The following is a 25,355-nucleotide window of genomic DNA, read 5'->3' as shown; positions in this document are numbered from 1 at the left end:
CCACAAGACCCCCAAGCTTCTCCTTCAAAGACGACGGGAGAGCAATGCCAGGGGCCTGATGTGGCCCCACCACCCACCACCCATGCTGGAGCTCTGGGATGCTCTCACATGCCACCCTGGGGGCAGGGACTCTGCATGCCTTCTGAAGGGGGCCTGAACTCAGGGCCTGGGCGCTGTCCCTCAGCTCTTCAGCTCAAGGCTAGCGCTCTACCACTTGAGCCACAGCGCCACTTCCGGCTTTTTTTCCTTTTATCTTGTATGGTGCTGGGGAATCCAACCCAGGGCCTCAATGCATGCAAGGCAAGCGCTCTACCACTGAGCCACCTTCCCAGCCCCATCTGAAGGCTGCTTTTTGATCAGCAATAACCTGGACGTGTCCAGGTCCAAGGAATGGGGTACAGACTTTGCCGGCCCCCACCCCTTTGTCCCTTCATCTCTGTGGCTCTAAGGCTGTGAACCCTAGCAGACAAACTCAGCTCTACTCAACTGGAGCCCTGGCGGGCTGGACAGGGCCAAGAGGAAAGCCCTTGTTGAACAGTGGCCTTCTGTCTCCAGAGATGGCTTCTGGGAGCAGGGTCAGCATGAAGGCCATGCCAGGGCCACTCTGGCAGAAATTCTCTGTGTGACTATGAGGGACTCACTTGGGGAAACGCCACCGAGGCTCAGAGCCTGCCGGCTTGCTGTGGAGAGCAGGGGGAGCAGGCAGCGAGTCCCGAGAATCCAAGGCTTTTGGGTTCATATGCTCTTCTGACACTGGCTCCCCACTCTGCTGGTTCCTAAAACTGCAGGGCTCTTCCAGCCACAGAAGAACCTTCTGGTAGGCATGTGAGCTAGCTTGGTACAGGAGAAAGGCTGAATTTGTGTGTGTGTGTGTGTGTGAACTTCTGTGGCACGGGATTTGAGCTCAAGGCCTAGCACTACCACTACAGCCATATGCCCAGCCCTTTCGTACTTTCAGGTTATTTCCAGACAGGATCTTATTTCTGGGAGTGGCCTGAGCACAATCCTCCCACCTCAGCTACTTACGTGGCCAGGGTGACAGGAAGACAGTATCACACCCAACTCACTGATTGAAGCCTTGACCCTCCTTCATCTCTATTACACAAATGGCAAGGATTATGAGTCACTGTGTCTGGAAGGCTGAATTTGTTTTAGCACGTCATGGTATGAACCTGGTAAACACATACCTCAGAGACAGTGCTTTAGAGGCTAATGTTGGAATCACTATAGCTTTGTTTTGTTTTTGTGCTGGTTCTGGGGCTTGACCTAAGAGCCTAGACTCAAAGCTGGTGCTCTACCACTTGAACCAAAGCTCCAGTTCCTGCTTTTTAGTGGTTAACTGGAGATCAGAATCTCATAGATTTTTTTCCTTCCTGGATTAACTGTGATCTTCAGATCTTTCTTAGCCTCCTGAATAGGATTCCAGGTGTGAGCCACCAGTGCCTGGCTAGAATCACCATCTTTTAATTTTCTTTTTTTTGGGTGTGTGTGTGGGGGTCCGGTTGTGGGGCCTGAACTCTGGGCCTGGGCGCTGTCCCTCAGCTCTTCAACTCAAGGCAAGTGCTCTAGCACTTAAGCCACAGCGCCACTTCCGGCTTTTTTCTTTTTGCTCATGTGGTGCTGAGGAATCGAACCCAGGGCCTCAGGCATGCAAGGCAAGCGCTCTACCACTGAGCCACCTTCCCAGCCCCTAATTTTATTTTTTAAGATTGGTTGTGGGGCTTGAGCTCTGGGCCTGGGTGCTGTCCTCAGCTCTTCAGTTTAAGGTGAGCATTGTACCTCTTGAGCCACAGCGCCACAGCTGGTTTTCCAGTGGTTAATTGGAGATAAGAGTCTCACTGACTTTTCTGCTCAGTCTGGCTTTGAACTGCGATCCTCACATCTGACTCCTAAGTAGCTAGAATTACAGGTGTGAGGCACCAGGGCCTGCATTAGAATCACCATTTTTTTGTAGGTCGTGGGGCTTGAATTCTGGGCCTAGGTGCTGTCCCTCAGCTCTTCGGCTGAAGGCAAACCCTCTACCTCTTGAGCACAGCACCACTTCTGTTTTTTTTTTCTGGTGGTTTATTGGAGATAAGAGTCTTATGGACTTTCCTGCCTGGGCTGGCTTTACCCGCGATCCTCAGATCTCAACCTCCTGAATAGTAGGATTACAGGCGTGAGCCACTGGTGCCTGGCTTTAGAATCACCATTTTTAAGACATCCAAAACTTACTGGGCAAGGCCAAGCCTCTTCCTCCAGGCCCTCATGGAGCCTGCACCTCCTCTCCACACCCAGAGGAGCCTCTGGATTTGAGGGCAAGGGGATGGGACCGGGTCATAAGACTATTTCCCAAAACATGAAAAAGCCTCTGGAATATCAGCGGCCATCTGGCAGCTCTCCTAGTCAATGGTGGAGGAAGGTATTTTTCCAGGGCTGTTCCAGGTCATATCCGAACATGCGAGGTGAGCCCTGGAAGCCAGCTTGCACGGAGCTGCATCACAGGAAGGAAGCAGACAAAAGACGACCAGGACTTTGCATGCGGAAGCTCAAATCAGCAAGCTGGACATTTCACTGCAGGACCCAGGCTGCTCTGGCACCTTCTGAGAGTCCTCTGCGCACCTCAGGCCAGGGCTGCGGGGAACAAGAGGGGCTGGCTCCATCCTCACAGGACCATTTCTGCTCAAAGACAGATGGTGGGGCGTGTCCTCAGGGTTGCACTGCGCCTGTCCAGTGCTGGCTGAGGAGGTGAAGCTGACACTCCTGTCACTGCAGAGGCCCCTGCCGCACATGAGGGGCCGTGGCGCCGGAGTGGAGCGTGCCGTCTGGGTGATCAGGAGGGCCTTGGAGCACTGTGTGTGTGACTCAGGTCCCAGGGCTGAGTTGACTGACGGGGTGGGGACTTTATTTACAACTCCATCGACAGACACACATGTATGTACACACACTGACACACGAGGGATGAAAGAGCACCGGGCTGGGCGAGGACCCGGGCCACAGGCCACCAACACGCCTCAGGTCTCCATGGTAGTCCAATGCCAAGGGCACAGTGACACGCATATTTCCCGAGTCTCTGGTTGGGAGTTCATGTCCAAGGGCACAGCCACTCGATCTGTTAATTACTTGTCCAGCAAGTTTCTTTGCCTTCCCAGGGCCTTCCCCAGCCTTGGGGAGTCCTGACCTGGGACACGGTGCGGGGAGGACCCGCGTCACACAGTGACCTTCTCAATCACACTCTCCTCCACGTGGACTTCGTCCGCCTGGACAGTGACTGAAGTGGACTGGCCACATATGTGCTGGTGGTCTTTCCAGTCCTGAAAGGAAACAGACCCACGTGACGAGGGGGGCCACGGGGGAACGAGGGGGCCACGGGGGAACGAGGGGGCCACGGGGGAACGAGGGGGCCACGGAGGAGCGAGGGGGGCCACGGAGGAGCGAGGGGGCCACGGGGGAACGAGGGGAGCCACGGGGGAACGAGGGGGCCACGGGGGGAACGAGGGGGGCCACGGAGGAGCAAGGGGGCCACGGGGGAACGAGGGGGCCACGGGGGGAACGAGGGGGGCCACGGAGGAGCGAGGGGCGCCACGGGGGAACGAGGGGGCCACGGAGGAGCAGGGGGGCCACGGAGGAGCAAGGGGGCCACGGAGGAGCGAGGGGGGCCACGGGGGAACGAGGGGGCCACGGGGGAACGAGGGGGCCACGGGGGAGCAAGGGGGCCACGGAGGAGCGAGGGGGGCCACGGGGGGAACGAGGGGGGCCACGGGGGAACGAGGTGGGCCACGGAGGAGGGGGCCACGGAGGAGCAAGGGGGGCCACGGGGGAACGAGGTGGGCCACGGAGGAGGGGGCCACGGAGGAGCGAGGGGGGCCACGGGGGGAACGAGGGGGCCACGGAGGAGCAAGGGGGCCACGGGGGAACGAGGGGGGCCACGGAGGAGCGAGGGGGCCACGGAGGAGCGAGGAGGGCCACGGAAGAGCAAGACACGGCGGGCAGGCCTGAGCAGACCCATGTGACGAGGGGGGCCACGGGGGAACGAGGGGGCCACGGGGGAACGAGGGGGGCCACGGGGGGAACGAGGGGGCCACGGGGGAGCGAGGGGGCCACGGAGGAGCGAGGGGGCCACCGGGGGAACGAGGGGGGCCATGGAGGAGCAAGGGGGGCCACGGGGGAGCGAGGGGGCCACGGGGGAGCGAGGGGGCCACGGGGGAGCGAGGGGGCCACGGAGGAGCGAGGGGGCCACGGAGGAGTGAGGGGGCCACGGAGGAAGGTGCCAGACACGGCGGGCAGGCCTGAGCAGGGCCCCAGCCCTCCCCACGCGGAGTCCTGGACCCAGGATCCAACTTCCCCTCCCAGCAGGTCTCAGTTCAGACGGAGCTTGGGCCCACAGCCTTTGCACGCCACGCAGGCACTTGTCCACTAAGCTGGAGCCCTTATCCTTCAACCAGTTTTTTCTGCTGTTGGGAATTTAAACAAAGAAATTAAGCTGGGTGGATGTGGTGGCACACAGTTGCCCTTCCTGCAACCACAGGAAGCCCAAAGTGGAAGGGCAGAGGTCAGGGACTGGGCTTGGGTAAGAAGAGAGATCATATCTCAAAAGTGACAGATGAGCTCGGCCCCAGCGGCCATGCCTGTAATCCTAGCTACTCAGGAGATCTGAAGACAGATTTGAAGTCAGCCCAGGCAGACAGATTTGTATGAAACACATCTCCAGTTAATAAGCAAAAAGGCAGAACTAAAAGTATTACTCAAATAAAAGTGGAGTGAGAGTGTGAGACCCAGAGTTCAAATCCCAGTACTGGGGGAAAAACAACAACAAAAAACTAGGCAAGCAGATCTGCTCCCTGTAACGATGTGACTGTGTGATCTGCTCCTGTGACGATGTGACTGTGTGATCTGCTCCTGTGACGGTGTGACTGTGTGATCTGCTCCTTGTAACGGTGTGACTGTGTGATCTGCTCCTTGTAACGGTGTGACTGGTGTGATCTGCTCCTTGTAACGGTGTGACTGTGTGATCTGCTCCTTGTAACGGTGTGACTGGTGTGATCTGCTCCTTGTAACGGTGTGACTGGTGTGATCTGCTCCTTGTAATGGTGTGACTGGTGTGATCTGCTCCTGTGATGGTGTGACTGGTGTGATCTGCTCCTTGTAACGGTGTGACTGGTGTGATCTGCTCCTTGTAACGGTGTGACTGGTGTGATCTGCTCCCTGTAACGGTGTGACTGTGTGATCTGCTCCTTGTAACGGTGTGACTGGTGTGATCTGCTCCTTGTAATGGTGTGACTGGTGTGATCTGCTCCTTGTGACGGTGTGACTGGTGTGATCTGCTCCTTGTAACAGTGTGACTGTGTGTGATCTGCTCCTTGTAACAGTGACTGTGTGATCTGCTCCTTGTAACGGTGTGACTGGTGTGATCTGCTCCTTGTAATGGTGTGACTGGTGTGATCTGCTCCTTGTGACGGTGTGACTGGTGTGATCTGCTCCTTGTAACGGAAGGGCAGAAATGGGCACACCAAGGAAAACAGGTCATCTCCTAGAAAGTCACCTTCTACTGACCTCTTTTTCCAAATTTCCTATAATAAACCTTTTTTTTCTTTTTTATTGTGAAAATACTGTATAGAGGGGTGACAATTACAAGAGCAAGGTAAGGTAATGAGCACATTTCTTATCAAACATTGTTGCCTCCTCCTTTTTTCCCCTTCCCATTCCTTCCCATCTTCCCCCCTCCCCAATAAACCTATCATTTCTATTTCCTTGTTTTCTTAAAGAAAAAACAAAAAGAAATAAAAAAAACCTGAAAAGAGACAGAACCCATACAATCTAATTGTGCATGCAGGGCTGGGAAAGTGGCTCAGTGGTACAGTGCTTGCCTGGCATGCATGAAGCCCTGGGTTCAATTCCTCAGTACCACACACACAGAAAAAGCTGGAAGTGGCACTGTGGCTCAAGTGGTAGAGTGCTAGCCTTGAGCAAAAGCAGCTCAGGAACAGTACCCAGGCCCTGAGTTCAAGCTCCAGGACTGACCAAACAAATCAATAAAAATCCCATTAAAAATGAGGCCATAGCTGGACACTGGTAGCTCACACCTGTAATCCTAGCTACTCAGGAAGCTGAGATCTCAGGACTGTGGTTCAAAGACATCCGGGCAACAAAAACTGCGAGACTCTTTTCTCCAATTAACTGGAAATGCAGCTGGGGCTCCACTATAGCCTTGAGGGAGAAGGCGCAGGGACAGTGCCCAGGCCCTGAGTACACACTCCACGATAAACCAAAAATAAATAAAATGCTGGCCCCAAAGGAGGAGGGAATCAAGAGGCCTGATTCAGGAGGGGCAGCCCAGAGGGCTGCACTTCTGTGGAATTTCAAACTGTCCACGGAGAGGGGAAAGAAAGGCTTGGCCCAGGCTGGAGGGAGCACACGGAGGGAGGGGGCTTGGGGCACTCTGGCCACCGCTGTGTCCGCCCAGCTGCTCAAGAACATGAAGGCACTGGCTACAGGCTTCCTGGCCAGTCACTTCAGACACACACAGCAGGTCCTGCAGGGCCTTGTGCTACAGCACTGGCAGTAATTCACAGGCTTTCTCTCCTCTATGCACCAAGCCCAGTATAATGAAACTGTTAACAATTGCATCTTAAAAGATGTTACCTGAGCCGGGCGCCAGTGGCTCACGCCTGTCATCCTAGCTATTCAGGAGGCTGAGATCTGAGGATCATGATTTGAAAAGTCTGCAAGACTCCATCTCTAAGTAACAAGCAAAATGCCAGACTAGAGGTGTGACTTAATTGGTAGATCACTAGCTGTGAGCAAGTAAGCCTAATAAAAGTACAAGATCCAGAGTTCAAGCCCTGATACTGGCATTAAAGAGCAAAATGAAGCCAGATGCTGGTGGCTCATGTCTGTAGTCCCAGCTACTCAGGAGGCTGAGATCTAAGGATTGTGGTTGCAAGTCAGCCTGTGTAGGAAAGTCCATGAGACTCTTATCTCCAATTAACCACCAGAAAACCGGAAGTGGGGCTGTGACTCAAAGTGGTAGAGGGGTATTGAGCAATAAAGCTCAAGGACAGCATCCAGGCCCTGAGTTCAAAACCCATGAACACCACTACCACCACCAACAAAAAACCCAGAAAAAGTAAAATGTTAAGCAGGAGTGGTAACACACACCCAGCACTCCGGAGGTAAAGAACAGAGTCATAGTTAACACCAGCGCAGGACACGGGGAGCGAGTGCGAGAGAGAGGCAGAGTCATAGTTAACACCAGCACAGAACACTTAGTGAGAGCAGCACTCCGGAGGTCAAGGCCAGAGTCATAATTCACACCAGCGTAGGACACGGGGAGAGAGGTCAGGCACAGCCAGGTGGCGCTGCCGCGGGGAGCTGAGGCAATACGCACACTCCAACAATCACGTCCACAGCGCAGCCACAACAGCGCTGTCCAGAACAGCAAGCAGAAAACACCCAGATGTCCACCCAATGACAGATAGACAAGCCCTGTCCATCCACAAAGCAGTGCTATTTGGCTGAGCCCTCCCATTGCCTGGGGGGTGGCTGAGCCCTCCCATTGCCTGGGGGGTGGCTGAGCCCTCCCATTGCCTGGGGGGCTACCACAGTGGTAGCCGAAGCCTGTCCTCCTGTGCCTGTCCTCCTGTGCGGCTGAGGCAGCCAGGCAGCTGCAGAGTGAGACGCTGCCACAAAAACACCCCGTGAAGCCAGTGACCGGTGGCGCACACCTGTACTCTTCGCTACTCAGGAGGCTGAGATCCAAGGACTGCAGTTCAAAGCCAGCCCCAGCAGGAAGGTCCCTGGAACTCTGATCTCCAATTAAAAACAGAAAAAGCCAGAAGTAGAGCTGTGGCTAGAGTGGTAGAGTGCTAGCCTTGAACAAAAGGAATGCAGGACAGTGCCCAGACCCAGAGTTCAAGTCCCAGGACCAGCAACAAAAGGAACAAAGTAATAGGCTGAGGAAGTGGCTCACTAGTGGAGCTCTTGCTCAGCACGGGCAAGGGGAAAGATCTAAACTGAATTGTGATTTGCACAACTCTGTAGGCTTACTAAAACCACTGAATTATACCTTTAAAATGGGTGATCTGGTTTTTTTGGTTGTGGGGTTTGAATTCGGGGCCTGGGCGCTGTCCCTGTGCTCTTCAGCTCAAGGCTAGTGCTCTGCCACCTGAGCCACAGCGCCACTTCTGGCTTTCTGGTGGTTCATTGGAGATAAGAGTCTCACGGACTTTCCTGCCCAGGCTGTCTTTGAAGCATGATCCTCAGATCTCAGCCTCCTGAGTAGCTGGATTACAGGTGTGAGCCATGGGTGCCTGGTTTCTGTTTTGCTGTTGTTGGGGCTTGAACTCAGGGCCTGGGTGCTGTCCCTGAACTTTTTCCACTCAAGGTGAGTGCTCTACCACTTTGAGTCACATTCCCTCTTCTGATTTTCTAGTCGTTTATTGGAGATAAGAGTCTCACAGGCTTTTCTGCCTGGGCTGGCTCTGAACCGCAACCCTCAGATCTCAGCCTCCTGAGTAGCTAGGATTACGGGCATGAGCTACCAGCACCTAGCAAAATATGCAATTCGACTCACACACACACACACACAGTTCAAATGGGGTTTGAAGAAAATAAGCCTGGTGCAAGACAAAATCGAAAATCATGACAGTCCTCTGTCCTGGGAGAAGGCTACCCCTCCCTTTCCAGGTTCCACCCGGTGCAGACTACCCTCAGCATCTACGGCTTACTGCAGCCAATGCCATCGCCTGGAAATGTGGCCTTGTACTCCTGGGACAACTGAGGGGAGACGTAGCTGTGACCTCAGCTGGCCTACAAGCCTTCCTGGAGAAGCTCAGGGACCACTTCTGGCTCTGCTTCCAGAATCTTTTGAGCCTGGAGAGGTGGGGCTGCGGACGAAGGGGGCTCATCCTTGCTCTGCTGGAGAGGAGGACCTGGGACCGAACCCTGGAGCCACAGCTTCTGTGCCGACTGAGGACCCTGGCAGGAAGGCGGTGTCACAGGGGGGTGAGGACCAAGTCCCTCCTGTGAGGCTCCCGAGGTGTGCTGGGCACACATTCACCCTGACCACCCTCCATGCGGTCTTCCCGCCTGTGTACCCGTCGGGACAGAGGAGGGCAGTCCGCAGCCCGCTGCCCGCAGCCCACAGCCCACAGCCCGGCTTAGCTGTGTCCCTATCCCTGGAGCCAGACGGTGTCTTTTCACCAGCTCACCCTGGCCTAAAGCAGAGAACAATGCCCCGTCCCAAGTGACTGCCCGCAGCACCCCATCCACAGCTCTGCTGGGCAGAGCGCAGGCCAGTTCCCCATTCACCTTCCAGGTTACGGAGCCTAGAGCCCCGAGATATCTGCACCTCTGCCCAGGGCCGGGCTAGTGATGGCCAGAGGAGCCGCTGCCAAGCCCGGAGGCCAGCGCCACTGTACCTCCCTCCAGCTCAGGAAGCCATGTTCAAACCGGACGAAAAGGAACATGCCATCTTCAAAGCAGGGCTTTGTTAGGGGAGCATCCAAGAAGAGCAGGGGCGTGCTGTGATCGTGCAGTGAGCAGACAGACAGACTGCAAGCTTCCAGGCTCCAGGAGTGTCCACTTGGCCAGCACTGCCCTCAGCACTGCTAAAATGCAGCACAGCAGGCGGCGACGGCAGGGGGTGCTGTGGGAGGGGCAGAGCAGCCTACGGGCTGAGGCCTGAGGAAGCTGCCCCAGGACACTTCCTAGCAGAGCAGGGCTGGCCTGTCCTATTTGCTAACCTCAATGAGACTGCCACCAGCCCCAAAGCCCTCCGAGGACCGGCGGGGGAGTGCAGGGATGTGACATACCTACCACACCGCTCTTTAGTCTCCTTAAAACCCACAGCCAGATGAGGACAAGTGGCGGCATCCATCACACACGGGCTACAGTGCCCGTCAGGCTCAGAGCGGAGCCGCCAACGCCAGGGTCTCGCCCAGGAGTGACCCTGCACCACAAGGGCACGACTTCTGACCTCGGCAGAGCCAGTGGCAGCCCAAGAGGCTAGGGCCTTCAGCAGAGAGCCGGGCCTTTCCACCCCTCCCTGCGGCCGCAGGCCGGCTCAGAGGCGGCGGCGGGGCTTACCTTGCGCTGGCAGAAGGTGGAGCAGTAGTTGACCTTGTGACACCCCGTGCACTCACTCATGGCTCCCCGGCCACAGTTCACACAGGACTGCTGCAAGGACAGAGAGGCGTCAGTGCCACCGCGAGGCAGCGCGGGCTGGACTCCACCGCGGCCCCCCGCGCCGCTCCCCTGAAGATCAGTCCTTAGCACTCCACACCTCGTGATCACCGGGGGGCCACGGCAGGCACACCTGAGCTAGGTGCGGCAGGACACCCCGAGTTCCCAGCGCCCCCACGGCGCCCCCCACCGCTTCCCTGGGCCTCTTCACACAGCCTGACAGGACAGGGCTCTCTTCAGCAGCATGCGGGGGTTTTCTGTTCATACTACAGCTTGTCCATGACTAACTGTTGCAAAACAACAGACGGTGGCCTTTGACAATGGGAAATGTTAACTAACATTTCCCAATGTGGAGAGAACCACTAGATAAGACCCAGTGCAAGCCAGGGTCACGTGGACTGCAGGAAGGGCCAGTGCCGGTGGGCAGGGGCAGTAGCCTGCTGTGATCGGCACACAGGTAAACCAGATGCCCACTTTCACAACGACAATTAAACCAACTCTATAGCTTTCCTTCATAGTCACAATACACAGCACCTACTTATCAGGTACTGATTTTCACACATGGAAGGGCATCATTCCCAGTGAAGGTCCAATTTGGCTTGAGAGCCAGGCACGGGCGGTTCACGCCTGTGATCCTAGCTACTCAGGAAGCTGAGATCTAAGGATTGTGGTTCAAAGCCAGCCCGGGCAGAAAAGTCCACGTGAGACTTTTATCTCCAATTAACCACTCAATAACCAGCAGTGGCGCTATGGCTCACATGGTAGAATGCTGGCCTTGAGTATAAAGAGGCTCAGGGACAGCACCTAGGCCCCACAACTGACAAAAAAGTGTGAACTTCAGGTAGACACTGGAGGACCCAGCCCAGGTGGGCTCACATGCCAGGGCAGGGTCCAGCCCAGGGCTGAAGGCCATGGCTGGCCTTGGAATGAGGCCACACTTTATGTGGAGGTCAGGCTGGGGGGGGGGGGGGGGAGAGATGGGGGAAGAGGGGGGCGGGCTTTGGGGGCGGGCCCTGGCTTTGGGGCGGGGCAGGAAACACGTGTGGATGGGAGACTCAGAGGGGCTCAGGAACAGGACACCAGCTCACAACCCACGGTCTCAGCTTGGTAAACTATCTGCTAGAAACGAGTGACAGCTGTAATGGGGGGGGTGCTGGGGAGGAACTGCTTATCAGAACCCTAAGTCACTGCTAGCTCCCTGTCTGGGAGGGCCCCTCAGAAAGTAGGCCCACAGAGCAAGAGCTGCCTGTTCCAGAGCAGACGCTGGCTGACATCACACCCTGACCCAGCGGAGGCGGTCCCAGGCCGCCCGCGATGCTGCAGTGAGACGGAGCGGCCTCCTGGCCTCCACGCGCAAGCCCTGCGTCCACACACACTGGCACACCAGCAATACCTGGGCCTTGAGGATCGGGCAGATGGAGCATGCCGGCTCCCTGTGCATGCTGGGGAGATGCCGGTGTCACCGCACACCGGGCTGTGCAGGCGCCTGCGACCTCTGCCACTTGCGTGGGACCCTGAAGCCCTAAGGAAAGACTTTGAAGCAAACTTTCGCTATCACAACGCAGGTGCGCATCCCGGATCCGTGCCATGTTCCCGGGTGACCCGCACCCTGCAGGCCCCGTCTGAACTTTCTAGAAGCCTACAGAATCTCACGGGCCAGTCAGTGGCTGTCAGTCAGAACAACCCTCGGAGGCCAGGCAGCCCGAGCGCGGAGCAGTTCAGAAGCGGCCTGTAGTCCTGGGAAGCAGCCAGCTGCACAGGGGAGCGGCCAGACGCCACTGCCCGCGACAAGACAGGCCACTGTCCACCTGCACAGCACCTGTGGCGACTCCAACGCCAATCCAGCGCGGCAGGAGCACGGAGCATACGTGCATGCGTGCGTGTGCATGGCCGGGCTCCACATCCCCCTCTGGGCACTGCTGGTTTGGAAACCAGACAAATTTGACATTATGGGCAATGGAGCAAACTTCCCAAAAGGAGCCAACCAAGAACGGAATGAAGAACTGCAGACGCCTAGTGGCCTGAGCTGCCACACAGGGGCTCAGGGCCTTGGCTCTGGCAACCAGCTATGGCTCCACCGTTGCTCTTGGCCCCTGGACGTCGACTTTACGTCGCTTGATCAAGGGGCTCGGAGGAGCAGTCTGCCCGGGGAGTGCGCTCCCCCCCAGCACCTTCTTCCAGAGCAGCCACACGATAACCTATATCTGCTTCTGGCCCAGTTCCTGTTCACAACCGCTCAGGTGCCTGTACTCATGCAACTCGGTGTCCAGGCGTCCACACTCCGGGCCTTGCCTCTCCCTGAGTGACGCGCCAGGAATAAGGGGTGGAGACCTTCAGGAGGCAAGCAACCCCAGCCGCCACAGACAGCACCCCTTACCAAATCCACCTTGAGCATGTGGAGGGCTCAGCTTCTGTCTGCACAGCCTTGCTGGGAGCAGCTGAAGGCCAAGCCGGGAGGTGCCAGCCACGGCCGCAGCCGGGGCTTAGCCTAGACCAGCTTCTGCACCTCTCTAGCTGCGAAGCGGAGGTCTTAAACCCAAGTTCCAGTCTCCTGGTCTCTCAGAAGTACATAGGGGCCAGATGTGGTAGCAATTGCCTGTAAACCTAGCTACTTAGGAGACAGAGATCGGGAGGATCGTGGTAAACCTAGCTACTTAGGAGACAGAGATCGGGAGGATCGTGGTTTGAGGCTAGCCAAGGCATAATCAGTTACAGTGGCACATGCCTGTCCTCCCATGTGTGGTAGTAACAGGACTGAAGTCCAGACCAGCCTAGGCAAGAACACTAGACCCTATTAAAAAAATAAAGCAAAAAACCCAACCCCACAACTGGAGGCATGGCTTACGCAGCAGCACCTGCCTGGCGGGCATGAGGCCTTGAATTTAAACTCAGTACTGTCTTCCCCTGTCTCCCCTACACACCCCAAAAAACACGCATGGTGGCCACACCTGTGACTCCAGCACTCAGGAGGCTGAGGTATGAGGCCACTCTGGGCTACATAAGACTAAGAAATCCCAGGGGGCTGGGAAGGTGGCTCAGTGGTAGAGCGCTTGCCTCGCATGCATGAGGCCCTGGGTTCGATTCCTCAGCACCACATAAGCAAAAAAAAAAAAAGCCGGAAGTGGCGCTGTGGCTCAAGTGGTAGAGCGCTAGCCTTGAGCTGAAGAGCTGAGGGACAGCACCCAGGTCCAGAGTTCAGGCCCCACGACCAACAACAACAACCAAAAAAAAAAGAAAGAAAGAAAGAAAAGAAATAAAGAAAAAGGAAAAGAAAACCAAGGGAGTAGGAATGTGGCTCAAGTTGTGAGCAAAAGCAGCTCAGGGACAGCGCCCAGGCCCTGAGTTCAAACCCCAGGACTGGGGGAAAAAAAAAAAAAGCGAAAAGAAAACCCAACATGCCAGGTATGTGTGCACATCTGGGCACACCTGTGTGCATGTGTGCGCTAAGCCCTCTTCACCGAGAGGAAGGGGATGTGAAGTGGACCGAGAACGCATGCAGTGCCAGAGGGACGCAGCCCCATGGTGGCCTTGGAGCCCAGCCAGAGCCCAGCTGCGCCCCCTGGGCACTGACCACGCACCCGGGGCCTCGCCAGGCTGTCTGCCGAGCAACCTCCCGTGTTGCACAGACGGGGCACGGGGAAGGCCAGCTTTCAAGGTCGCGGTCCCTGGACCCCAGGAGGTCGCGGTCCCCTGACCCCCAGGAGGTCGCGGTCCCGACCCCCAGGAGGTCGCGGTCCCCTGACCCCAGGAGGCCGCGGTCCCCTGACCCCCAGGAGGTCACGGTCCCCTGACCCCCAGGAGGTCACGGTCCCCTGGCCCCCAGGAGGTTGCAGTCCCCTGACCCCCAGGAGGTCGCGGTCCCCTGACCCCCAGGAGGTCACGGTCCCCTGACCCCCAGGAGGTCACGGTCCCCTGGCCCCCAGGAGGTTGCAGTCCCCTGACCCCCAGGAGGTCGCGGTCCCCTGACCCCCCAGGAGGTCGCAGTCCCCTGACCCCCAGGTCGCAGTCCCCTGACCCCCAGGAGGTCGCGGTCCCCTGACCCCCCAGGAGGTCGCGGTCCCCTGACCCCCCAGGAGGTCGTGGTCCCCTGACCCCAGGAGGTCGCTGTCCCTTTGTCCCCCCAGGAGGTCGCGGTCCCCTGACCCCCAGGTCTGTGCTGCCAGTGACCCTCACCATCCACATCTGTTTGCTGGGGGAAGCAGCGCAGGAGGCCGGCTGCCCACAGCAGCACACATGCTGCAGGAGGCAGCATTCCCGGGGAACACGCAGGGGCTCCCCATCTTTACCAGCCTTGCATCCTGGCCCTGCTCTGGAATCCCACAGGCCTGGAGCACCAGCCTCAACGTCTGCCAAGAACACGCGTACGCGTGCGCTCCGTGAGGGCAGGGGCTCAAACACGGCCCAAGCTCCTGAAGGGGAAACCCCATGCCCACACCACTTCCCTGAAGGCAGGACAGCCCGGAGGCTGAAGCCACAGGAGAGATCTCCCGGCTAGTATTACTTGGCTCCGGCCTGTGTAGAACTTCCTTGTTCCTGGCTCAATGCCTACCTGACCTGTCCTTCATCCCTCCACACAGCTGATATGGACAGCTCCCTTGCAGCCTCAGGGTCCTCTGTGTTGCTGTACTTCGGGCCTGGGTCCCAAGGACGGTTCCCGAGCACAGGCTCTGGCTCCTGTGCTCTGGGAGAGGCTTCTTCAGGGAAGGGCAGTCAACCAAGCCCCTGCGGCCACGCCGCTGGCTTTCTGCTGGACACTGCACCCTGACATCCAAACACATCTGCCGTTCTGCCCTGCTTATCTCTGCAGAACTAATTATGCACAACGCAAAATTTCCATGATTAAAGTCAGTAAAAATCCCCCTGGTAAGCTTCACTTGAGCTCAATACAGTGCTTTAAAAAAAGATGTATTCTATGGCATTTATTATTTAATATATGCCAATAGGGAGAGCAGTAGGGGCCAGAGGGCAGAGGGGTTGGCAAATATGCCACTCAACTTGATTTCTTTCTTTCTTTTTTCTTTTGGGTCGGTCGTGGGGCCTGAACTCTGGGCCTGGGCGCTGTCCCTCAGCTCTTCAGCTCAAGCAGCGCTCTACCGCTTGAACCACAGCGCCACTTCCTACTTTTTCTCAATAGATTATTGAAGATTAGTCTCACAGACTTTCCTGCCTGCTCTGGCTTCAGCCTCCGGAGTAGCTAGGATTACAGGCGTGAGCCACTGGTGCCCAACTCCCCAGATGCACTTTTAATACCAGTTAATCTTTAAGCATCAGTGTCACAGCAGACCTTCAAGAGACTAAGACATACTTGTCCCTTTCACAAGCGCAAAGGCCACCTGGGCTGCGTCCTCCACGGCGCCCTTCCTCCCACTGCTCGCCCCCCCTCCCCCGACACCGCACAGTGCACTGGAAGGGTCTGAGCTCAAGCTGTCCTTCCACCTTCCCGGGGCCATGTCCTGTAAGATCCCGCAGGGCTGGCTGGCTCTCAAAGGGTTTGAGTCCTAACTCAGAGCCACCATATTACTGGAGCCAGTGACCGAGCTCCTGTCCACCATATTACTGGAGCCAGTGACCGAGCCCGTGTCCAGCAGCTGTGGTCAGTACACTGCTCCAACCATCAGGGGAACTGCCCACTGCCATTGTCATCCTCTCGACTGGGAAACGCCGGGTATAGCGTGGCTGAACTAGAGGCAGGCAGCAGCTGGACCCCGAGCCTTCCCATGAGGCCCTCTGAAAGCAGGCCAAAAGACTGAAGTACTGGGCAAGCCTCCCAGCACCTGCTCCCTAGCTGGCAGGGCTTGGAGGTCAACAGCGGTGCGAGAGGGGTCAGTGGACGCCCCCACTGCACTGTATAAATCCCAAATAAGGATGTGCCAGTCACGACCCGGACGAGAGGGCCGGACTGGGGCCCACTCTCACAGAACCCAACACTTCTCAGGGGATAAACAAAACCTAACAGAAATGCACCTCCACCACCCAGTAAACTACAATGCCCAATAAATAATCAGAAATGATCAGTTATGAGACACGTAAGACACAAAAGAGTACCCACAGGAGGAAATGGACGCGGACATCAACAGAACCTGAGAAGGCCTGAATGCTGGACTAGCCAAGACTTCACTGAAGACTGAGATGAAGACTGCCGGGAAGAAAGGTCTGTGAGACTCTTATCTCCAATAACCAGCAAAAGGCTGCAAGTGGAGGTGTGGCTCAAGGGGTAGAGCACGAGCCTTGAGTGAAAAAGCTAAGGGACAGCGCCCGATCAGAAGCTCAGGAGGTCAAAGCTGGACCCCAGCACGCTGCCCTGCACCTACTTCCCACGGCCGCGGCCTAGGGGAGGAGAAGGTAACGGGCAGGTGAGGAGTAACAGTGATTGGGACACACTGTAAACACACGAGGGAAGATGCAAAATGGGATCCCCTGCGTGTCATGAATGCAATCAACTAAGAGATACCCTCCCCACCCACGTGAGCCAATGAAAACCTTCTCTTGCCTCCGCCTGCAGGCACAGGACAAGGGTTTTTTTTGTTTTTTTGTTTTTTTGGGTCCGGTAGTGGGGCCTGAACTCTGGGCCTGGGCGCTGTCCCTCAGCTCTTCAGCTCAAGGTTAGCGCTCTACCACCTGAGCCACAGCGCCACTTCCGGCTTTTTTCTTTTTGCTTATGTGGTGCAAGGCAAGCACTCTACCACTGAGCCATCTTCCCAGCCCAACATGGGTTTTTTTTTGCCGGTCATAGGACTTGAACTCTGAGCCTGGACGCTGTCCCTCAGCTCTTCAGCTCAAGGTGAGCGCTCTACCACTTGAGCCACTGCACCGCTTCTGGTTTTCTGGTGGTTATGGAGATAAGGGACTCATGGACTTTCCTGCCCGGGTGGGCTTTGAACCGTGATCCTCAGATCTCAGCCTCCTGACTAGCTAGGATTACAGGCGCGAGCCTCGGGCGCCTGGCTTCCTCACCTCTTTTTATTTCTTGTATTCTGAGACAGTTTGCTAAACCTCCCAGAATGACCTCTGCACCCTGAGCTACTCCAGAGTAGCTGGGATTACAGGCAGGTGCCATACATCCACACATTGTTTTTGTGCGCTCTTTTGTTTTGGGCTGTGCTGGGAATCTAACCCAGGCCCTGGCCAAGCTACCAGGAGAACCCTGCACCACGAGTGATATCCACAGCTCCAGAGAAGTTTAAAGCAAACAAGCGGTTAAGGAAAAAGGCAATTCCTATTAGATATTAACACAAAGGGTGCTGGCTAGGAGAGAAAGCGAGAACATCTTCAAAGTGCTGGGTGAAAAAGCACCAACTCAGGACCATATACCTAAAAATAAAAGGAAATAGGCACCTTTACAGGGGGAGGCCTCCCCCTGCTCTCCTCCAGGGCTGGTGCTGTCTATGGCTGGCTTCGGCTCATGCTTTCTGTCTCTCACTGTCACTTTTTTTTTTTTTTTTTTTTTTTTTTGGGTCCAGTCGTGGGGCCTGAACTCTGGGCCTGGGCGCTGTCCCTCAGCTCTTCAGCTCAAGGCTAGCGCTCTACCACTTGAACCACAGCACCACTTCCGGCTTTTTTCTTTTTGCTTATGTGGTGCTGAGGAATCGAACCCAGGGCCTCATGCATGCAAGGCAAGCGCTCTACCACTGAGCCACCTTCCCAGCCCCTCACCATCACTTTTTCTTTCATTTGTTGGTTGTGGGGCTTGAACTCAGGGCCTGGGTACTGTCAGTGAGCCTCTGTGCTCAAGGCTAGCGCTCCACCGCTTGAGCCACAGCGCCACCTCCTGTCTCTCACCTTAGTGACTTCTCTTTGCTGTTTTGCTTTAAGACTTCAAACAGAATTCCGGTCTGGTTCTGACAGAGTTTGAGTCTGCCCAGGAGGCAGAAACAATGGGTCAAGCAGGAAGATTAACGCTATGGACAGCTCTTCCCGTGGAAGAACTGAACAGTGCTCGAACTATTTTGGCCTAATAGCATTACTGGACATTAAAGTCCACACTGAGTAAGTCTTTCTTTTTCTTTTCTTTTTTTTTTTTTGGATTAGTCATGGGCTTAAGGTGCTGTCCCTGAGCTTTTTTGCTCAATGCTAGCACTTCACCATTTTGAGCCACAGCACCTTTTCCAGTTTTCTGGTAGTTAATTGGAGATAAGATATCAGACTTTCCTGCCCTGGCTCGTTTTGAACGGTGATCCTCAGAGCTCAGCCTCCTGAGTAGCTGGGATTACAGGCGTGTGCCACCGGCGCTCGGCTTCCTTTTTTCTTTTTTGGTGGTGATGGTACTGGGGCTTGAACTCAGAGCCATGTACTGTGTACTCTTGCTCAGCTTTTTTGCTCACAGCTGGCATTCTACTGTAACTCCCGTTCTGGCTTTTTTCTTGGGGAAGAGGGGTGTTGGTACTAGGGCTTGAACTCAGGTCCAGGGCTCTGTCCCTTAGCTTTTTCACTCAAGGTTGGACTTCTACCACTTGAGCCAAAGCTCTACTTCCAGCTTTTTGCTGCTAACTGGAGGTAAGAATCCAAAGACTTTCTTGCCTAGGCTGCCTTCAAACCAGGTCCTCAATCTCAACCTCCTGAGTAGACAGGATTACAAGGGTGAGCCACCAGCGCCCCGCTCTATTCTGGCTTTTGCCTTCTTCTAGAGGTAAGTTTTCAACAATTTGTCTGCCTGGGCTGGCTTCAAATCATGATCCTCAGATCTCAGCCTTCTGAGTGGCTAGGATTATAGATGTGAGCCACTGGTGCCTGGTAAAATCAAGTGTATCTGGAATATTCACCAAGAAAGAGAACAGTCCTAGACACGAAACAAGTCCAGTCTCATTCATTTAAAAGCACAGCATTAATTCTTCCACTGAGGATGACTGACAGGAGGATCACAGAGCTGTGTTTGAGGTCAGCTAGCTACACAGCCAAGACCCTGTCTCAACACAACAAACAAATAATACATGCGTTTAAATTATTACACAGAACATTGTCTCCTGGAGATAAGAAAGGACAAAAAGTCTGTCAGATGGGGCTGTGCCCAAGATTGAGAACACCGGCCTAGCAAACACAGGGCCAAGTTCAAACCCCAGCACCCCGCCAAAAAAATCTACAAAAGCCTCTACACTTTTACATCATCCAGGTCAAAACAAAACCTGGAGACCCACATCGCACTATCAGTTTATTTTCAACAAATCTCCTCAGGCAGCTCACGTGAAGAGGGAACACTGCGGGAACAAGGGTCGGGACAGGAGCGCTGACTCCCCGAGGTCAGCACTGACAGAAACCCGGAGAGCCCGGTGTGGCGCGGGACTGCTGGGAGGAGGCTCGCCGTGTCCAGCCACATGGGTACGGAGCATCCCTGACTGCACCCAAAGGTTCAGGCATTTCGTTCTGCATAAACTTCACCTCTACTTTTTAGAGTCCAAAAGCACACAGAAAACATCAATATGCCATTATCTTTGGGCATCAGGATGGAAGGAATTTGGGTTTTTTTTCTTTTTAATAAGCTTGTCTATTTCCCACAAATGTCAGCATGGGTTTTGTACTAATCTAGAACTGTGGGGAGTGGGGGGGGGGGGGTAGGGGGGTACACATGTGCTGGCAAAAAGCCAGGACATTGTACATATTAGGCACGCCTTCTACCACTGAGTCATACTTACCCTGAAATTACACTTTTGAAAAAAAAATTTTTTTTTTTTTTGGTCCGGTCATGGAGCCTGAACTCTGGGCCTGGGCGCTGTCCCTCAGCTCTTCAGTTTAAGGCTAGCACTCTACCACTTGAGCCACAGCGCCACTTCCGGCTTTTTTCTTTTTGCTTATGTGGTGCTGAGGAATTGAACTCAGGGCCTCAGGCATGCAAGGCAAGCACTCTACCACTGAGCCACCTTCCCAGCCCTTGAAAAAAATATTTTAAGTTTTCTCTACCATTAAAAAAAAAAGTAGAGCTGGGAGCCGGTGGCTCGCGCCTGTAATCCCAGCTACTCAGGAGGCAGAAGAGTCCGTGAGACTCTTATCTCAAATTAACCACTAGAAAAATGGAAGTGGCGCTATGGTTCAAGCAGTAGAGAGCTTGTCTTAAGCTGAAGAGCTGAGGGAGAGTTCAAGCCCCACGACTGATCAAAAAAAAAAAGTAGAAACCATTTTTTCCTTGAAAACCAACACATTACATATTAAAAACATTCTGATAAGCTGGGCGCTGGTGGCTCATGCCTGTAATCCCAGCTACTCAGGAGGCTGAGATCTGAGGATCTCGGTTCAAAGCCAGCCCAGGCAGGAAACTCCATGACACTCTTATCTCCAATAAACCACTAGAAAACCAGAAGTGGCGCTGTGGCTCAAGCAGTAAACTTGCCTTGAGCTGAAGAGCTGAGGGACAGCGCCCAGGCCCAGAGTTCAAGCCCAACGACCGACCAAAAAAATAAAATAAAATAAAAACAAAAACATTCAGAGTCCTACACCAATAGCTCATGTCTATAATCCCACTTATTCAAAAGGCTGAGATCTGAGGATCATGGTTTATCAAAAGCCCAGGCAGAAAAGTTCATTCACAAGACCCTTTTTTTTTTTTTTTTTGGCAGTCCTGGCTTGAACTCAGGGCCTGTGTGCTGTCCTTGAGCTTCTTTTGCTCAAGGCTAGCATTCAACCACTTGAACCACAGCATCACTTCTGGCATTTTTCTGTTTATATGGTACTGAGGCATTGAACCCAGGGCATCGTGCAGGCTGGGCAAGCACTCTACCACTGAGCCACATTCCCAGCCTCCCTGAGCTTTTGAACTCAAGGCTCTGTTTCACTGGGTTTCAAGCTTCCACCGAAAGTACCAGCCTCCCCCTCTCCGTGCCAACCGCACCCCTCCCTCGTGGGTTCTCATCAGAGCGGCTTGAGAATCAACCTCTTCTCAGCGTACTGCGTCGGGTGGTCTTTGCCCTCTATCCTGTACTTAGGTTTTTACCCTCAGTCTAAAACCTTGGACAAAAACGAAGCCAAAGAGGACCGGGGTACAGCTCTGTCGCAGAAAACCTGCCTGACAATCTGAGGGCGCTAGAGGAAGTCATGGGAAACCCTCTTGGTCACAATGTGCGTGACCTGCTGCCCAGGGTGGAAGAGGCTGACTGGATGGAAAGCTCTTGGCGCCCGCCCACCCGAGCCTGCATGCCACCTTGAACTTAAATTTCCTATTCTGCTACATAAAGACAACCTGGAGTATGAATCCTGTGAGCAGTGTGTATTCAGAGGGAGTGGCTCAGGTGAAAAAACCCAACGACAAATGGCCTTTACTTCTGCAGCCAGCCAACTTCTTCACAAAAACAGGACATTTTAGAAACAGTCCCCCCAGGCCCCGTCAGGAGGGCTGTGACTGTGGTGATTTTCCAGGGTTTCGGTCTCGGGGGCAGCAAAGCAGTGAGCCTCGTTGGCCGACGTGGGAACCACAGGCCGGCCCAGGGCTCCTGGGGGACAGTGGGCACGGCCGCACATCGGAGCTCGCGTTACCTCTTTCCGCTCGGCATCGGCCTGCATTCTGGCCTGGGTCGCAGCGGCCTCACGGCAGGAGCTGGCCTGCTTGGCCTGTTCAAACACTGTCTTCAGCTGCTGTGCAGTGCTGAGCAGAGAGTTGACCATCTCTTCCAGGTACAACCAGCTCCGCGGTTCTGACATCTCCAGCCCATTGACCACCGCGGGGGAGACAGCTTTGGTGGGGGTGGAAGGCGGCACTGCTAGGGCAGGCAGGGATGTCAGGACTGGAACGTGTAGAACGGGGGATAAACCAAGATATTAGCAACTTCCAAGCTCCCAGACAGCCTGCACCAAGCACGCTCACATGTGGGAACAGAGGGTGAGAGGAACAGCGGAAGACCGCTGCCGAGGCTCCGCCGTCCTGTCCCCCCTGCACCTTCTCAGCGCTGCCAGCAACAAGCCCAAGACAGGCCCACAGCTGACACAAGGCCAAAAACCCGTGTCCACAGACACCTACCTGGGGCAGGGCGACCGTGAAGCAAGCACTAACCCGAGTCTGTTTCCTTACACGTCCAAGGAAGGAAAACCTTTCATGTTTTGTTTCCTATTTTTGGCTTCTTTTTTAAAGACAGAAGGGTCTCCCTTTACAGCCCCGACTGGCCCTGAACTCCCAGTCCTCCTGGGATTACAGGTGCGCACGCTCGGCAGAGCGGCCAGCGGCAGCTCCGTCTCCCGCGGTGAAGCAGGAAGTCCTGGTGCACAGGGGCGGGTGTGAGGGGGCCTCCGGAGCTCCCCGCGGGCGGGCGGGTGTGGCAGGGCGATGCACACCACTCACCCAGGGGCAGGCCACCCTCACCAGGCACAGGTAAGCGCCTGGTGCACAGGGGCGGGTGTGAGGGGGCCTCCGGAGCTCCCCGCGGGCGGGCGGGTGTGGCAGGGCGATGCACACCACTCACCCAGGGGCAGGCCACCCTCACCAGGCACAGGTAAGCGCCTGGTGTCTCAGCCCGGGTGAGGGTCACTCTAGACAAGGGCTCTGGGCAGCCTCCATAGCAGGGTGTCTGGAGGCAGGAAGGGACACATGGTGGGCTGAGCTCAGAAAGCAAGCGCAGCCCCGAGGCTGGCCACCTCCTGTCACAGCTACTCGCTCACAGGCCACAGCAGCTGATGCTCATTTCCTGAGTCTCCCATGATCCTTGTGTTTCGGGAAAAGCACAGTAGAGCAAGATGAAGAGTATCTGCAATTTACTATCAAGTAGCTCAAGGGAGAGAGTTCCTTACACATAGTTGATCTTTTGTTGTACATCTGAGATCATTTCTATAAAGAAGTTCTTAAGCTGGGCACTGGTGGCTCACACCTGCAATCTTGGTTACTCAGGAATCTGAGATCTGAAATCACAGTCCAAAGCCAGCCCGGGCAGTCTATGAGACTCTTATCTCTAATTAACTCTAAAAATCCAGAAGTGGGGCTGTGACTCAAGTAGTAGAACACAAAAGCTCAGAGAAAAAGTCTATGCTCTGAGTTCAAGCCCCAAGACTGGTGCGTGCACACACTTGCACACACACACACAGAGGTACTTGGATGTTAACAAAATTTCTGGAGGTGGGGTTCCCTCGAGTTCATGATGAGCAGCAGACAAGCCCTGCACCACATGGCCCACAGCAGACATGGAAAATGAGAGGATGGGGGATCTGGACCAAGGTGCAGCCTGCGTGAGCCAGAAGGACAAGTTTGGTCAAGGTGGGAGGGACTTTTAAAAACTTACATTGTTCATAACGCTAGAAAATGTAAAACTGCAAGCTGGGTTCTGGAGGCTGGCGCCTGTCATTCTAGGGACTCAGGTGGATGAGATTCAAAGATCACGGTTCAAAGCCCAGTAAAGGAAAGGCTTGAGGCTTTCCTCTCCAATTAATCACCCAAAACTCAGAAAAGGAGCTGTGGCTCAAATGGTAGAATGATAGCCTTCAGTAAAAAAGCTTGGGGCTGGGCTGGGAAGGTGGCTCAGTGGTAGAGCGCTTGCCTTGCATGCCTGAGGCCCTAGGTTTGATTCCTCAGCATCACATAAGCAAAAAGAAAAAAGCCGGAAGTGGTGCTGTGGCTCAAGTGGTAGAGCGCTAGCCTTGAGCTGAAGAGCTGAGGGACAGCGCCCAGGCTCAGAGTTCATGACCGACTCTGCGCCCCCCCCCCCCCAAAAAAAGTAAGAGTTGAGGTCATCAGAATGGTGCATGCTTTAGGCTGGGATGCAGCTTGCCTAGCAAGTGCATGGTCCTGGGTCTGATCGATCCTCAGTACTGAAAAAGAGCGGTACATGCTTGCAATCCCAATGTGGTAGGAGGTGAAAGTCCAGGGCCAATCCAGGCAAAAGTAGAGACCCTGTGTGGAAAAACTAACTAAAGCTGAAGAAGTGGGGCTGAGTTCAAGAACTAGAGGCCGTGAGTTCAAACCTAGGTATCACCAAAAAAATTTTTTAATAAAAAATAAATAGCTGGGTGCCAGCAGCTCACTCCTGTAATCTTTGATACTCAGGAGGCTGAGATCTGAGGATCATGGTTCAAAGCCAGCCCAAGCTGAAAAGTCCATGAATCTTTCCTCCAATTAATCATAAGAAGCTGGAAGCAGTATTAATCATATGATTAATTAATTACTCATAAGAAGGCTCAAGTAGTAGAGTGTTATCCTTAGACAAAAAAAGTTCAGGGACAGCACCAAGGCCCTGAGTTCAAGCCTGAGGATTGGAACTAAACAAACACACAAACAAACAAAACATAGTCAAGTGAAAACCCAGGTCAAAGTACACACGGCGAGTTCTCAGCCCTGAAGGCATGGGCGCCATACCGTCTCTGCAGCTCCGGACCCAGGGGTGCGGGTCCTCTATGAACACCTCCTCTTCCCAGAGGACCTGGCGATACCTATGTTAGGCCTCAAAGGAGTTTTGGTGTTTATGGGAGCTGCCTGACACTAGACCCAAGAGGGCTCACATACAAGTGATCAGGGAGCCGATGTGTAGTAAAACCTCTTTACACACAGGTAGGATTCCGGTCAGCCCTGACCCGCGCTTCAGCAGAAAAGCAAACAGCAACAGAGGTGGTGAGATCGACCAGGACACACCGCACACGTATGTGCAAATAGATAAAGAAATCCCCCTTACTTAACTAACGTGAGCTAATGAGAAGAAGAAAGGAAAGCCAAACAGCCCAGGTCTGGGGCTAGAGCTGGTGGCAGAACCCTTGACAGCATGTGAGACCTGAGGGTGACCCACGCGTGAACTCTTTCAGACTCACCTATTTTGGGATGTGACGTTGGCAGAGCGGCTTCTGGGAACGGGGCAATCTGGCAGCTGTCCTGAAAGCCGGGGTAGTGAGGCTCAGGGTGGCCGACCCTGCATGGGGGCTGCACCCCGGCCTCCTGCACTGGAGAGAGAGCGACAGGAGGCCTCAGCCACGCACAGACACCACAGGTCCTGGCCACAGGTACTTGCATGACGTGAGGGAGTGTGGACAGTCAGAAGACCACACATGAGGATTCCGCCTGTTTCACCCACTTTCCTCACACGGCTCCTGCAAAGGGGCCGGGACTCTACTCCTGTGAGACAGCGCTGCACCAAAGCGGGAGTTGGCAGACCAGCTTGGCAGACGCGGCTCTGTCACAAATAATCAGGTCCCACACCACGTGCCTGCCACACGCACTCATCTGATTTCCGCTGGTCAGCAGCAGACAGCCCGCCTCCCAAGGTACCAGTAGCAGACAAGGCCCACCATGTGGAGCCAGGAGA

At 55.0% G+C, this 25,355-nt stretch overlaps 1 protein-coding gene across 1 annotated transcript in view; it reads right to left on the bottom strand.

Moving 5' to 3' along the window:
* Positions 1–2,519: 2,519 nt before the first annotated feature.
* The window catches only part of Deaf1 (DEAF1 transcription factor), a 38,056-nt gene continuing 15,220 nt past the window's right edge, over positions 2,520–25,355 (bottom strand). Inside the window, exons 9-12 of the mRNA XM_042673339.1 lie at positions 24,865–24,993; positions 21,619–21,866; positions 10,066–10,155; positions 2,520–3,293 (exon numbers count right to left, since the gene is read on the bottom strand). Of these exons, the coding sequence (XP_042529273.1) occupies positions 3,189–3,293; positions 10,066–10,155; positions 21,619–21,866; positions 24,865–24,993 (572 nt within the window). The 3' untranslated portion in view covers positions 2,520–3,188. The remainder of the gene's footprint in view (positions 3,294–10,065; positions 10,156–21,618; positions 21,867–24,864; positions 24,994–25,355) is intronic.

Source organism: Dipodomys spectabilis, unplaced genomic scaffold, assembly GCF_019054845.1.
Source record: "Dipodomys spectabilis isolate Male_0828 unplaced genomic scaffold, ASM1905484v1 ptg000802l, whole genome shotgun sequence".
In the NCBI taxonomy this organism is placed as follows: Eukaryota; Metazoa; Chordata; class Mammalia; order Rodentia; family Heteromyidae; genus Dipodomys; species Dipodomys spectabilis.
This window is presented reverse-complemented; position numbering and strand designations above follow the sequence as displayed.